Source organism: Camelus ferus, chromosome X (assembly GCF_009834535.1).
Source record: "Camelus ferus isolate YT-003-E chromosome X, BCGSAC_Cfer_1.0, whole genome shotgun sequence".
Classification (NCBI taxonomy): domain Eukaryota; kingdom Metazoa; phylum Chordata; class Mammalia; order Artiodactyla; family Camelidae; genus Camelus; species Camelus ferus.
The window spans coordinates 24,011,901-24,028,511 of record NC_045732.1 but is presented as its reverse complement, the minus strand read 5'-3'; the positions used below and the strand labels follow the sequence as shown (position 1 = coordinate 24,028,511).

Below are 16,611 nucleotides of genomic sequence, written 5' to 3'. Positions count from 1 at the left end.
ATTTCATTCTGTAACCAATACTTAGAACACTGCATTACACATATAAGTACATGGCCAGTAGTAACTGTTCAATGATTGGTTAGTGGGTAGAGAACAGTGACTCTGTGCGCTCTCGGGGAGGGTGGGTGGCATCCAGCTTTTCTGAAGAGTGTTGGATTGTTTCACTTAACACCTTTGCTTCGGGGACTTTTTTCTAAGCCCAATGAATAGCTCTCTGCATAATTAAATTTAAACCTATAGTGACCTTGAGTATAGAAGATGGTCTATACACCAGATACACCCAAACCTTTTTTTGGAAGGATGTAGAGGAAATGAAGAGAGAGCCCATAGCAAAAAGCATGTGTGACTAGTCTTTTTTCCCATTGTGTTTTGGAGATTTCCATTCGTGTTCCAAGTTCTCTTTTTAAAGCAACCTTCCTTGTCAAAGCAGGACATCTGGGCCTTCCATCTACACTAGTGGCTGTGGAGTGATTCATAAGAGAGGTTTTATGTGTCTCTTGGCTCCTGGCAACTTGGAGGAAACACGTTCCTTTAGGGCTGAGTCAGGGGCTGTGGTCACAGGGTGCGAGTGACTCACCGGGGCTGTTCCTCTGGGTGTTTGGAATTTCAGTGGTAGTGGCGCTCTGACTTGCTCCATGGACTTTCTGAATGAGGCCATTTCATTCATAGTTAGAGAACATTTTGGATCAGGGCAGGTGAGAAAAAAGGATCCAAGATTGGTTAAGAATGGTACATGCCATAAATTGATAAATCTTATTTCTAAAATCTTCTTTGGTGCTTAGAAGGAAAGAACTTCCTCAGACCTCTTTCTTCTTTCCTCACTTTTTGCAGTTAACCTGTGACACGGGAGAGAAGGCTGAGCTCCTTCCAGGCCTGGTCCCTGCTGCTGGGACTGCTTTTGCAAGGCTTGTCGAAGAGAGCTTGTCAAAGGAAAGAGGAAGCAATTAATTTGTTTCCACAACTAATACGAATTATCTTTTAACTTTCCTTGTTACCAGGTAGAAAATATGATAAAAATGGAAACCTGGATCCTTGGTGGTCTGTTGACTCAGAAGAAAAGTTTAAGGAAAAAACAAAGTGCATGATTACCCAGTATAGCAACTATTATTGGAAGAAAGCTGGCTTAAATGTGAGTACAAGTATGGTAAAGGGGGCATCTTGTGAGTCATCTTTCTTCATGTGGACCTGAGCTTGCTTTAGACCATTGGTTCTCAACATGTGGTTCCCAGGCCAACAGCATCAGCCTCCCTAGGGGACTTGTTAGAAATGCAGATTCTTTAGTCTTACTTACTCCAGACCTACTGACTCAGAATCTCAGGGGGTGGGGCCAGGTAGTCTGGCAGTCTGTCGTTCCATGAGCCCTCAGATGATTCTGATATAAGCTGAAGTTTGGGAATCACAGGCCTAAACTTTAGTCTGTTCTCCTAGATTTAGACTAATGTAGAAAATTCTGTAGCAAAGATAAGCAGTAAAATTCTTACAAATCTCCATATCATTAAAAAGATTTCCTTCCAGACTGCTGCTTAGGTTTAATTAATTGAAATAAAAACTCACTAATTTGAACTAATGACTCTGAATTGGTTAAGAGTTCTTAGAGAAGTTTGAACAAAAGTAATGACTTTTAAAATGTTGCTTTTCTAGTATATATACATATATACATTTTTATAAAGGCACAAATACAATTATATACTTGCTTGTTGTGTGAAATGTTGTTCCTTTCTTTTTTGTCTTTACCTTCATCTCCTTCCCCTTTCCCTCTCATCGCTATTAACGTCCCTACCTATAATCCCTCTCAGTAACCCTGATACACTTTTCCCCATGCTCACATAGAGATACACACACACCCCCACACCTTGTTTCATTGTCTTCAGTGGCTGCCTAAAAGTCCACTGAAAAAAAGTGTGAGTGTCCTGTAACATATTCATCTACCCTCTTGTTGAGGGGCTATGCTCTGTCTCCAATTATTTCTTCACAATAAATGCTGCTGGACCGAACACTCTTATTATGTACATATTCTTTTTTTCCCCTGTACGATAGATTCCTACTGTCACTAACAAGTTGTAATATTTCATATTCCCACCAGTGATGTATGAAAGAGCATTTATGTATTGAGTTATTTTCTTGTCAATTTATGAGAACTTTAAAAAATACTATAGATGTTATAATTTTGTCTGTTATTCACATTATAGTATTTTCCCCCCAATATATTTCTCATCCTTTAGACTTTGTATATGGTATCTTTTGACATACAAAATTTAAATATTTCCATGTGGTCAAAGATACCTATCTCTTTAAAAAAAAAGTTTCTGCATTTCCATTCTCTATCATATATGTAGTCTCCTAGCTTTTCTGGGAAGGTTTTTGTTGTTTGGTTATTTTGCATTTAAATATTCATGCATGTGAAACTTATTTGGCTGTGGAGTTTAATATGAGAGTTCACTTTTATTTTCTTCCAAGAGGATAGTCAGTTGATCCAGCATCACTTTAGTCATGATTACAAGGCATTTTTTCCTTACTGAATTAGATGTTTGTCAAATGGTAGAATCTCATATAAACTGGGATAAATTTCAGGGCACAGCACGTAAGAGAAGCAGGGCACCACAAAGAACTGGAGTAGACCAGTATACCTTCATGTGGTTTTCCCAGAGCCTCTTGGTCCTTTAGCCAGGCATGTACTCCATCCTGATAACTTACTGGTGCTGGGAAGGCACCCGAAACGTTGCTGTGCCTCAAGTCCATTTTTGGTGGGGTGGGGTAGGGGAGGTAAGTAGGTTTTTTACTTACTTATTTATTTATTTAGATGGAGGTACTGGGGATTGAACCCAGGACTTCGTGCATGCTAAGCATGCAGTCCACCACTGAGCTATACATTCACCTGCCTCAAGTCTATCATAGTAGGGTTTATTTCAGCATTCCAGAATTCAGGTAAAAATCCATGTGCTTTTAAAGAGAATGTTTATAAACACTGAGTCGGTTCTCCTGGTTCTTAAATCATACACAGCACAAGGGAGACCACTCCTTATCCAGGAGGAGAAACCAAAGTCTGTATCCTTGAAGGGTACTTCTGGCTCCTTCATCAGTGTCCTGGAAAGCCCATATTTCTCTGCCCATATTTTTAAAAATATCTACTACTGTGTCATGGGAAGAGCTAAAATGGGCCCTTCTGTGTATCTGTTTTCATTTCAGGGGTTATCACATTGTGAAAATCCATCTAGAATATATGTTGCTTCAAGAAAAGCATGGGGAGGGGTTGTAGAGTCAGACACAGGTCCAAAATTCGGTTCGGCCAATTGCAGGTGGCAAGTTTTTTTGAACTTGGACAAGTTCCTTAACATTCCTGCATCTCAGAGTCTTCATCTATGAAATGGGTAACTATTTCTGAGCTCACTAACTTGTAAGAATTAAATGACTGAGATAATGTAAATCACCAGCATGATGCTTTATATGCAGTAAGTGCTCCATAAATTGTAGTTAATATTCCTAATACTTCATCACATACTCATAGGCATGCCATCCCAGGGGAGAACAAAACAGTAGGGGGTGAAAAAAAGAAAAAAACAGTAGAAGAGCAGTTTTCTTGGAGGAAGGGAATGCATTTTTCCTGGTGATTATTATATGCAGCCATGGGAGTTGCACTTTACACTTAATTGAAACAAACAATTCTCATACTGGTTCTGAGAGGTGTACATATTACCAGCCTGTTTCACACATGAGGAAACTGAGGCTCAAAGAGATTAAAACCCATGGTAGAATCTACATTAGAGTTTAGATTGATATGACTCCAAAATCCCTACTCTTCCCCCCATATCATGCTCTTGTTCTCATATATTCAGTTCATTTTATACCTGGGTGATGTGTTGAGGGGACTATTCTACAACATCCATTTTGGTCAAAGTGTCAGAGACTGAAACTGAATTCTGACAAATGTGTACCTTTGCAACAAGGACGATAGAAAGGACATGCCTGTCTCAGCATAAATCCACTCAGCCGCCAGAAAACAGCTTCAGTCTCATTCTCTGAGGAGAAGGGGTGGCTTCCATTGTGGATATGAAGGGCCATGCTTTATTTTTATGGCTCCATTCGTGGAGGCCAGTCCTCTGTGCCTGAATCCTCTGCTCTGAACTAGGGGGAGCTCTGATGGAGCACTCCAGGAGCAAACTGTTAGCAGCTGTTGAGTCCTGAGAGGCAGAACTAGGGCTGTATAGTCTACTGAGGTGGTCCACAGTGGGAGGAGCCTCACAGGGGTGAGGCTATTCCCTGAACTTCTAATTTAGATAAGACTTAGAGGAACAAAGAAGATTACATATGGGCATGAGTGTTTATAAACAGAAGTACTCGAGTCAAGAGGAGGTAAGACTTGAGAAGGTAGCGTATTATGAAGCAGAGGCTCTGAAGAGAGACTGCTTGGGTTTGAATCCCTGTGAAATGTGGGCAATTCACTTAATTACTCTTAGGTCAAGTCCATTAGAAGCAGAGCTCAAAAAGGGTTTCTTAGATAAATGATTTATTGCACAAGTAGTTTCAGGAGAAACCTGTAAGGTGGTGAGGAAAACATAATTGGTTTCAGAAGTTTAGCCTCAGTCTGATCCCACAGAGGATTCTGGAGCATCAATTGCACCACAGAAATTATTCAGCCTGAAATAAGGGGCTGAGCTATTCTGACTGCACATCAGCCAGTTACTGAGAGGTGGCGTATCACCTCCCAGTAGTCTCCAGGTGAGAGGAGTCCCCTAAGCTAAGCCTAATCTTCTGGAAGCAGGAGAGGTGCAGGAATGGGTGCACAGTCCTGGTAGAAAACGGGATCTGGTACAGCACCAGTGACATCTGCAACACATACTCTGTGTTTTAGATTCCTCATTTGTTAAGTAAGGATGGTGATAATAGTACTTACCTCTAGGATTGTAGTAGAAGAAAGAATGTGTGTAAAGCCAGAGTGGTAACTTTTAGGGACCAAAGCTGGGAGGATCCTGGGTGATTACGGAGGTTAATGTTTTTGAAGACTGTTTTTATTCATTGGTATTGCTTGGTACCTGGGGTGTTTGGGCTAGCTTGAGAATGAAGGATTGGTAGGATCCATGGGTTGAAAGTTTAGAACAGTGTGTATTGGTTTGCTTTTGCTGCTATAACAAATCACTACAAACTTGAAACAATACAAATTTATTATTTTACAGTTCTATATTTCAGGTATCAGTGGGCTAAAATCAAGGTGTCAGCAGGACTGTTTCCCTTCCTAGCTACTCTAGAGGGGGGACTCTGTTTCCTTGTCTTTTATTTTTACAGCTTTTAGAGGCTACCCACATTCCTTGACTCCTGGCCCCTTCTTTCTTCAAAGCCAGCCATGACCAGTTGGGTTGCCTCACATTGCATCACTGACACATTCACTCTCCTGGCTTTCTTTCCCTCTATTTATACAGACCCTTGTAATTACATTAGACTCACTTGGATAATGTTGGCTAATGTCTGCATTTCAAGATTCTTAATTTAATCATAGTTTAAAAGTCCCTTTTGCCACGTATGGTGATATTTCCACAGGTTCCAGGGATTGGGACATAGACATCTTTATTATTATAGAACATTATATTGTCTCCAGTGCAGGGGTTGGCAGACTTTTTCTGTAAAGGGCCAGATAGTAAATAATTTAGGTTTTGTGGGCTGTAAAGTCTCTGTTCCAGCTGCTCAGCCCTGCCACCGTAGTGGGAAAACAGCCGCTGACAACATGCACTTGAATTAACGTGCCTGTGTTCCAATAAATCTTGAATTATGGACACTGAAATTTGAACTTCATATAATTTTCACATGCCACAAGATGTTAACACTTCTTTATGTTTTATCCGCAACCATTGAAAAATATAAAATCTAGTCTTACCTTGCAGCCTGTACAAAAACAAGCAGCAGGTTGGATTTTGGCTTCTGGGCCATTTTGGTTTAGAATATTTTTGTCCTCGCCTATTTAAGGGTTTAAGAAACAATCTTCAGATGTTTGGAAGAATTTCTTCATACTTGGCTCTTTGTCACACATACTGCAGACCTTGACCTTGTGGTCTGCACTACTTCTATTTGATTTTGATTCCCCATGAGGACCTCTCTTTAATATTTCATGGAAATTGCTGAAGGTAAAATGGTAATAGTTGGTCTTAAAACTTTGGTCCAGTGTGGGTGGTAGATTTTGGGAAACACAAGCCTACTGAAAAGAATACTCAAATTATGTGAGTTAATTAGAGAAAGTAATCTGTATGTTGACATTTCTATGTTTTCCTCATTAAACCAGAGTCACTCAGAATACTGTTAACATTTTGTTAGAGTTGGCTAAATTGGTGAGAATAGAGAAGTGGGTGAGAAGGAAATGTGTAGCATAATAAAATAGAAATGATATTCAGGAGCACCTTTCTGGGGTTAGTTTGCCATCTCACAGTATATTCTATGATTACCTCTGATTTATTGAATGCAATTTCCTCTTTAAAATATGGCTTTTTTTCTTGCTATCATATTTATGCCTCTTGCTGAATGATAGTTGGCTGTGAAACACTTTTTTTTATCTTTTTCTTTTTGTTAGGTGAAGGGGAAGAGGACTCTGGGAGAAAATATTGCCGATAATGGAGGTCTGCGGCAAGCTTTTAGGGTATGCGCTGCAACATTTGCTGTGATTTTAAAAATTAAACTATAAAATACCATATGAGTGCTCCTCAGTTTACACCACAGACATTTTCTTGAGGAGTTAGATTTCTGTAAACTGTGAATTTCTGTAAATTGATTTATACTTCCCCATTGACTCTATTATAGTCTATTATATGAATACGGCTGCATTTCTCCCTTTTTTCTTTTTGGGGTGTAAAGTCACCCGAAGGAATAATATTTGTTATTAGGAATCATGTATTTAAAAGATAGTTTTCAGAAGATACATTCACAATAACATTAAAACATGCTACAGAATCCCCTTGGGGCTAGGTTTATAGGAGTTTCTTTGAGTACACTCTCTATAGCCCTCTGTATAATTTTCTCTTAAAATATCAAACTTCTTAATTATGGCCAGAGGCAAGTAGTTCTCATACAGTGGGCCAGGTAAGAGTCCATAATAATGTTTTCATCATCCAGTGGTCCATGCTTAAGCAAGACGTATAAGGATGATTGAGAAAGATTTTCATAAAGCTAGGTGCATTCAATATGAAGACTAAGCTGTTATCCTCAGGTTATCTTCCTCTATTCTACCTAAAATACACTTTATTTTATAAAATGATTATGATCGAACATCACAGTTTTCCCTCTTACTTGGCAAAATAAAAAGTTGTCAACAGATTGGCCCCCGAATTTATTTCCATAGGGCTTGCCATTGTGTTAAATTTGTCTGTTCCCTGGCAGGCATAGAAAGAACAACTTTTTGAGGGGAGGGGGAGTTATTTAACATGTGACCACTTTGGCCAGCTGCTTTGCTATCTGTTGACTGAAAGGTCTTTTTGCAAGTGAACCTGCCTCCATGTTAAGCAATACAGCGTTGACTTGCATTTCCAGGTGTTTGTTTTCTTAAAGGAAAATGTGACAGTATGCATTTTGCACATGGGGGAGGATATATTTAATATCTCTGCAATGGATGAGAAAAGAGAAAAGCCATTATTATTGCCAGAGGATCGTCTATTCTTCTCTTACCAGGCTTATAGGAAATGGATAAATGACAAGAGGCAAGGAGTTGAAGAGCCTCTCCTACCCGGCATCGAATTCACCAACAACCAGCTCTTCTTCCTGAGTTACGCTCAAGTGAGTAAGACCAAGGAAGGAATGTCAAAGATGAAATGTGAGACTTTGGCTTGCTCCCTAGATCAAAGGTTTAGAACCAGAGTTTAATGGCACAACTTTGATTTCAGTGGAAATTTTTACCTTGCTGCTTATTTTCAGGATAAATGTCACCTTCTTAATGTTCTTTGGAACATAATCGGTTAACTGATTGAATCAAGGTTTATTGGTATTTTTTAATCAAGTGTGTTACCAACCCTGTGGTAACTCACTTGTTATTTCTTTAATATATCCTGACTTCTTAATGTATTTGATACTGTTTATAACCATTTCTAGTGACTTGGCTTTATTGGCCCTGCCCTTTCCTGCATTTCTCCTCCTTCGCCTCATTTGCTGACCTATCCCACCACTCTCAACCTGTGGGGGACCCTCAAGGCTATGTTCCCAACTGCCAGACGCACATGTGAAGACGACTAGAGCTAAAAACAACAACAAAGGCCAGGAGAGTCATGTCACTTGCTTGTGAGTTTAATGGGCTCTCTGAGCAGAAATTCAAAGAAGACGTGCCCTCAATAAGGCACAGTTCTGAGTATCTGGCCAATGAAGCAAGTGCCAGTTGTTCTTTTTGTTGTTGTTGTTTGTTTGTTTTTGAAGGGTTTTTTTTTTTTTTTTTTTGGCTTTTTTATGGGGGGATGGGAGGGAGGCAATTAGGTTTTTTTATTTATTTATTTTTTAATGGAGGTAATGGGGATTGAACCGAGGACCTTGTACATGCTAAGTATGTGCTCTACCATTGAGCTATACCCTCTCCCCAGTTGTTCTTTGTTATTCGGTTATTGCACTGGTTTATGTCACAAATATGTAGGCCTTCTTTTCAGACAAGTCTGGGATGGGTCGACGAAAGTTCTGATGCGTGACCTCACAACGGGCATATCTGTTTGTATATGCTCAAAACTAGACAAAAGTTTTCACCAGTACAACCTTTTGTTCCTAAGTCTTTTCATTCATTTCTCAGTAAGCTCATTCCTTTCCATGTCTTCTTTGGTTGACTCTGGTTTAAGGATTCTCACCTGTATGGGGTCTTTTATTTCTTAAGGCTGATGTGACAACAGTAAATAAATGATCATGTATCACCCTGATATCAGCAGAGCTAGAGTCAGCAACAAATGACTTTCCTTTTTAATTATCTCACTTCTGTCAACACACCCCCACCCTCAGTCTTTGGGTCTTCTTGCTTATAAAACCTGGATTCTTAGGTCTTATATGATTTATCTCTCCTCATTTTTCTGGCATGTGTCCCCACAGCTAGATGTTTCATCCTTTTAAATGCTCTTCAGATTTGACCCCTCTTTCTTCCCGTTACCCTGTCTTGTCATCTGTTGACTAGGCCTCCATCTCATCTCCTTTGGATTATCCCAACAGCCTTATGGCATGTTTTCCTGCCTTCGGCATCTTTCCACCAGTGTCTGTCTTACATGCTACTGAAATACCTCTTTTATTTCATTACTGACCTGCTGAAGGAACTGCAGTGGCTCCCACGTGTCTACCACATCAAGGCCAAACACTTTTCAAAGTTCTCCTCCATCTTATCCAACTCTTCCTAACCAGCTCTAAATTCCCATTGCTCCACTGGACTCACCCTGAGCCTGGCAGGTGTTCTCACTTCCCCACCACAGTGTCATGCTCACTGTTGTCTCTGTGGTTTTGCTTTTGATTTTCCTCCTATAAAGTGGTCCCCTTCCTACTTCTCCTCCTCAGACTATTCACTTCCATCTTTACCGTTCAGGATCCATGCCTGATTCTACCTCCTCCACATCTTCCACAAACTTCCTCAAAGATTCCATTTCTCATTAAAAAAATAAAATAAAAAGCAAAAAACCTCCAACTCCTTTGCCCTTACCTTCATTACCATGCAGTTGAATATTTAATTGTTACCAAAATGGTGAAGACTTTTAGTTTTATCTCTGTAGCTAATCTTCTGAATTCTTACACTTCTTATTTATCTCCGTAGCATCCAGAAAAGTTGGTGGGTGTATTGAAGACACTTGACGTTTTTAGATGAATTTCTTGAAAAGGATAAGATTAACACAGTTCAATTAAGGAGACTTCCTTTTGGGTCAGTACTGGATCAGGTATCTAAAATAAGCACACAAATATAGTCACAGCAGGGGTTGGCAAACTAGAACCCTTGGGCCAAATATGGCCTGCTATCTTTTTTTTGTAAATAATGTTTTATTGGAAAACAGCCATGCTCTTTACATATTGTCTGTGGCTGTTTTTGTGCTACAGTGGCAGAGTTGAGTAGTTAAACAGAAACTTTAAGACTGAAAAGCCTAAAATATTTATTGTCTGTCCTTTTACAGAAACCGTTTGCTGTCCCCTACTCTAGAGGCCAAAGTACAAGGCCCATCAGTTCTTATTTAGATTCTTACTTACCTAAGGTCCATCTTAGTATGTGAAGTAAACTAACTGCTGTCACCATTACAGTCATACTTTTGAAATGTCTCCAAATAAAATTTCAAACTATATATAATTTACTTTAAACTAAAGAGATTAAGGAAAAATGGCAGGCTATTTAGTATTACTTATGAGAAATTTGTCTTGGAGCTTTTCATACTGACAGATTGAGGAGATTTTCAACCTTTTGTACTTTGGAATAAGTCTACTTATAAAAGGAGTAAAATGATTTTCTCTCCTGAGAAGTTACTAGGAAAACAGTAAGAACCAAAATGTGTGTTTTAGAAATCTCTTAAATGATATATGAAGCAAAGACAATGCTGTATAATAATGTAAGAATATAAGAAGAAATAACATAAGAAAAAGTGAGGTCAAATTGATTGTGAGAAACGGCTTCATGTTAGCCAAGTTCGGAGGAAGTGAAGGACTCATTACAAAAACTTCAAAGTCAAATTCAGAGCCACAGTGACTGATGGTTTATCTTCATCAAAAGCAATAGCATCGTGTCACCTTCCCTGCTTCCTGTGGTTCAGTGACCTGTCCATCCTCCCCTCATATAGTCTTCTTCCCCTCCTACTTCTCTCTGTTCTCACTGCTACTTACTTAGTGGACATTTATTGGGAATCTTCCTGGGGCCCATAAATGTTCTTCTAACTAGTCACTGATTTCCTCCTACTACTATACCCATGTCCAATAAATCTTTTAAAAGTAGATTTTTAAATCAAATCTGTGCTCAAAAACAATGTTTAAATATAGTTTGAAGACTTCAGCCTTTTGCTGAGGACTTGAGACCTCCAGCCCCGGCCTCGCCCTCCCCTGCTCTCCCATTGCTGCCTGTCCAGCTAAGCTGAATGGCTTGCTTTTTTTTTTTCCCCTCTCAGATATGTCTTTGTTTCCATTTTCTCCTCCATTTGGAATTCCTCCCATCATATTCCTGTTTCCTACTTCTTTTCCTACTTCAAGCTATATCTTATTTCAAGACACAGTTCAAATTAGAATTAAGTAGGTTATGGTACTGAACAAACAGCACAAGGAAAGTTTCTTTTTTTCTTGTTCATGCTCCATGTCCAACATGGGGCAGCAGTGGGGCTCTGCTCACAGTCACTACTCAAGGACCTGGGTTGTGGAGTCTTTATCTCAACATGTGCTTCCATGGTCACCACAGGAGTAGGAAAGAAATATGAGGAAATGTGCACTGGCTCTTAATGTGGCATCTTAAACTGTTCTTAAGATTCTTAAAACTTTTGCCAGGTTTTTAAAGCTTGCACCAAGAAGTGACACCTATCACTTCTGCTCACATTTTGTTGGTCAGAGCAAGTCACATAGCCTGCCTAACTTCACAGGAGCAGGAGCAATGTCCTCCTATCCAGGGCCTGAACTGCAATGAGGCAAGCAAGGCACCCAGGATGCAAAATACTAACTTCTTGTGACCATGCTCAATAATGGGTGCTGATTTATTTTATTAACTCAAATAAGTATGGTTCAATTTGATAAGGGTTATTCTACACATTATATTAATTGAATCAATACATTGGTTGATTCTTGGGCATATACACTATTCTCTTGATTTAAAGCATTTGTCTGGAAACCTTCCTACTTACTCAAATTGTGGAAGTATTCACGATCGGTAAAACCTTCTACTTTGGGGATTGGAGTAATAGATGTTACTACTGATGAAGGTTTTATCTGATCTACTAAAACTGTCATCCACTGAGTCTAAAATTACTCTTCAGTATAATTTGGAACTGTTAAGGCAGTAGAAAATGTGTAATTGAAATGGAAACAATTATTGGGATGCTTTTCTCTTCTAGGTGAGGTGCAATTCCTACAGACCAGAAGCTGCCCGAGAACAAATCCAAGTTGGTGCTCACAGCCCTCCTCAGTTTAGGTAAATAGGCAAATGGGTGACACTAGTTTTTAACTGTACATCTCTCCACGACTCCACTACCCAGCCATCCCAGAGCTCTACAAATAGGTGATCTCAACAAAAGCCTGCATTGTGAACAGTGATAGCTCCATTTCACAGATTAAAAAAAAAATCTGGCCAAACAGAAATGAAGCATCTTCTCTAATTAGCAGGAAGCTGGTTTAGTCAGCATTCTCTCCCCTACATATCTGTAGTAGGCTTTTGCACACATCTCTAGTATCAAGTGATCTATGAGATTGTAGAAGATTGCCACAGGTAATTTACAGGTAGTTTAGAGTCCAGAACATAGCTTGAGTATTGATTCCCATTTATTATCTTACAACTTTTGAAAGGCAGCTATCCATGTGCTATGGATGCACCATGGGTGCTCAGTAAACAGGCATATTTGATATCTCCAACCACCTTCTTTTTTTTTTTAAATCTGGGCCAAAAAGTTCTCTTTTCTTAGACAAGGATGAGATCTTATGTACTGTGCCTCAAAACACCTAGAGCTCTGGTTTACTTTATGTTGTAGAATATCCTATTTAATGCCTCTTGTTCTTTCATGCAGCCAACCAACAGACATGAAGGACTACCCACTTTTTGAATAGCTCTGAACACAAAGGAGGATATATGGTGATATTTAGCTATTGTAATTCATATCTAGAGGCAAAAGCTCTACATTTTGGCTTTTAGTTTAAGTCATATTTTGAAATAGTTGCTTATATATGAAGGTGAAAGGATTATGAATTAGTCTTATTTAATTGTTAGAATGTATAAAATATTAAGTAAAAATAAAATTAAGGTTAATATTACTTGCCCCTTGCTAGGTTTCTAGCTTAGTTTGAGGGAAGTTTTCTATAGTAGGGGACAGAGAATTATAATAGGAAGTCCAAGAAATCATGATAATTTATATTTATTTGTTCTTTGCTTAGAACCTATTATATCTGGATAGCTTTATGTTTAATATTTAAATGAATCCATTAGCATATTGCCAGAAAGTCATCTAAAATTTCTCCTATATTTTAAAATCATATTCCTAAAACCTTGCCTTAGAAATGTTTCAGAAATTGACTATAAATTACCTGATAGCATAAAAATCTAATCACTGTGTTGGAAATTCTCCCCCACTGGGCTAAACTGTCAAGAATGCTGACAGTCTCTAATGGACTAAAATGTGATCCCACTGACAAATGGTGCAGATGAAACCACACAGTAGATTAATTACTCAACAGATGAGTTTTTAGAAACTAATTTCCTTTTACTAACTAGTTGCGTGTAATGTTGGATTTTAGCTGATAATTTGCAGACTATGCTTGTAAATTGTCAGCTAAATTCTATCCTTAACACTTGCCCAGGGTGAATCACACTATGAAATACACATCTCTCCCCATACATCCCAGCTAAAACACAAGAGGTTGTGGAGATTTTTGGATACAGGCCATTATATTCATTCAAATGCCCATAGGGAACAAAATCATTAGGGAAAAGAACAGTCAGTGACCGAGGATGCTGTCTCCAGTCAACCTTTTGAACATGCAGTTGAGTAAGAAATAGATGAGGGAGGAGGTTTTTTGCTGGCCTGTTAGTGATGTCTGCAGTAACTGCAGATTTTGAGTGCAGCAGAAATCACACAATGGAAATACCACTTCCAAAAGGCAGTTACAATCAAAGTGCTGAGTAGGAATCCGCAGTCTTTACTGCAGTCGGGAAACTTGCAAGAACACCAGACTTTGGAGCTAACTCCAGTAAAGCATTACTCATCTGTAACAACTAGGCACCATTCATGAGTTTATTGTTGCATGAACCAAACTCTAGGTAAATATGAGCCTTCAAATGTAATAGGAATTTATAGAAAGTGTTTTTGTAGATTGAGTTCTTTAAAGATAATTTAAAGACAGCAACAACATGGATGAATCTTACAGACATAATATTGAGTGAAAGAAGTCAGAGACAAAAAAGTGCATGCTGTGTGATCCACTCATGAAGTTCAAAAACAGGCAAAGCTAATCTGTGACGATAGCAGTCAGGCTGGTAGTTATCCTTGGGGGCGCAACTGTTAGGGTGCACAAGGGAGCCTTCTGGTTGTGGAAATAGTACATGTCTTGGTCTGGGTGATAGTAACATGGATGTACATGTATGTATATGGAAAAACCAGTGAGCTTTATATTTAAAATGTGTGTGCTCTATATCACTTATATCTTCCATTAAAAGTTGAATTAAAAAATAGAAAAGCTAAGTATTGGTAAATCTTATTGTTTGTAGAAATTTGAAATTTATAGGCATGTACAACCCTAAATATAATTTATAGGAAATGTAAATCCTACAGTTTCCAGGAATTTGAAGATATTTGGAAGATGAATAGCATTTGCCTGATTCTAGTCTCAGCTCTTAATTTCTTTGGAAATTTACTTAACCATTTTGGGCTTCAGTTATTTCCCTGTAAACAGATTAAATGAATGCCACATCGCATCAAGGAATATGCTCCTGCAATTTTATCCAGAACCTACTGATACGTAAGAATTAAATGACATGGACATTGACATATCTTTTTCAGGGTCAATGGTGCAGTTAGCAACTTTGAAGAATTCCAGAAAGCTTTTAACTGTCCATCCAATTCCACGATGAACAGAGGCACAGACTCCTGCCGACTCTGGTAGCTGGACTGCTGGTTTATGCCATCCTGAGAGAGCTGTACAGTGCCAGCAGAGGCAGCTCCGAGCACTCATCACCTACTGCTTTAGGCCTATGTCCCCCCGAGGATGTTTATTTTTCATGCATCTTTATTATTTGGGTATTGCTTAGATCTAAATAATATCTATTCAACGTTGTAAGGCTTAAAAAATGGAATATGAAAAGTGAACCAAGTATGTTTCTTTAGAAAACCAAACCAACACAAATAAATCCCTAGGCTACTTTGTTAAAACACTATCTGCTGAATTGTAGCTATTGTCCATTTTAGTATGTAAGCCACAGCTAAGTGGTATGGACCATTTTAATCTATTGCTTTGCAGGGGCCCTAAGTAGAATGTATCCAGAAAAAAATTCAGTCTATTAAACTTGTAACCCTCAGTTAAGTAGACATGGGCATGGATACCTGGGAGGTCTGTGGAATGCAGTGCTAGATTTCATAGATCGTTGTAGCATAGCATTGATTAACTGTAAGGTAGTTAAGTTGGAAATATGTTGAATCTTCATTTTACAATTTTTGATGAAGTTCTTGCCTTCAGCTTTGGAGTCTATGGGGGATGAATACGTGCCTCACAGCTTGTATCTGATGTAGCCCATCACCCTGTTCAAATCTGCATGAAGAAAGTGGGCAGAAGGCCAAGGTTTGAGTTTATCAAATAGAAAGAAGAGGGTATATCGTTAAGTGCCAGAAGAAGCCAGAACTCTTAGCCTCGCAACAGCAGGGACATGAGAAGGAGGTGAAACCTCCAAAATCCAAACCTGGGTGGTGATGTCCGAGTGACAGACACTTCTCTGTTTGTCTTCTTATCCTCATATATGTGCATTCTCCTGTTACTGAGAAAATGATTTTCAGATTCCCCATTAGGAGCGTGTGGCTTTCCTTCCCCTTTAGCGCAGAGGGACAAACCCCACACTGAGGAAGGTGCCCTTTTGTTTTGGCTCTGTTAAAGTGACCTCTCTTTAAAAAAACCTTTTTTGAAAAAGTTTCTTGATTGAAGACATTTTAGAAACTATTGATTGAATTTAAAATTCCCTGCGTTGTCCAAACAAACATAATTTTTATTCTTCAAGTCTTCCTCTCAAGAGTCTGTCAGAACAGTAGTATGTTTTTGATCCTCAGAGCTTTATCCTTTCAAGTGAACTCCTCCATCTTTAGGAGAATGTGTGTAGGATAAAATTGTAACAGCCTTAAAGTGGTTCCCTGGCATTTTTGATTTCTTAAAGGAGCCATCTCCTCTTCACATTATTCCTGGTACATGGAGTTCTGGGTTAAGTGGACAAATGGGAAGGTCTCGAAAAGAAAATGACAAATTCAGTCTGACCATAGGAAGCCATTTTGCATCCTTGGGATTTGGCATCTTTTTTTTTTTTTTTTTGAAGTATAACTGTATGCAACGTCCTCTTGTAACCATGGGAACTTGTAAAGGGATAAACATGCAGTGGCGCCATCAGGAGGAAAACAGTTACTCTGCCTTAGAGGAGAGTGATTTTCCCCTTGACTTCTTCCTCTCCGAATGGATCAACTCCTGAAGGGCAGCTGCCTTTTCCTCCTCTTAACCATGGCTTCATGTGACCTTAGTTTGTATTTTAAAAGCAAGCAGTTAGGGGTGCTGGAAACTTATGTGCCTTTTCTCTGGTGGAATCATTCTGATTTGGTTTGGACATATAAGAGTCTCCCGGTTTTATTCCAGTACTTGAACATTTAAAATCAGCTGAGGTTTTTTAAGGCTTATGTGAATAGCATTTCCCTTCTAGATTTCGCTTTGTAAACTCCAAATAAACACATTCCTGCAGGTCAGAGAAAGTGTTTGATAAAAGCATAGAATTATGAC

At 38.9% G+C, this 16,611-nt stretch overlaps 1 protein-coding gene across 1 annotated transcript in view; it reads left to right on the top strand.

Moving 5' to 3' along the window:
- The window catches only part of PHEX (phosphate regulating endopeptidase homolog X-linked), a 186,894-nt gene extending 170,522 nt beyond the window's left edge, over positions 1-16,372 (top strand). The window contains exons 20-24 of the mRNA XM_006192807.2: positions 999-1,129; positions 6,554-6,619; positions 7,645-7,749; positions 11,994-12,070; positions 14,646-16,372. Coding sequence (XP_006192869.1) covers positions 999-1,129; positions 6,554-6,619; positions 7,645-7,749; positions 11,994-12,070; positions 14,646-14,748 — 482 coding nt within the window. The 3' untranslated portion in view covers positions 14,749-16,372. The remainder of the gene's footprint in view (positions 1-998; positions 1,130-6,553; positions 6,620-7,644; positions 7,750-11,993; positions 12,071-14,645) is intronic.
- The last annotated feature ends 239 nt before the right edge of the window (positions 16,373-16,611 follow it).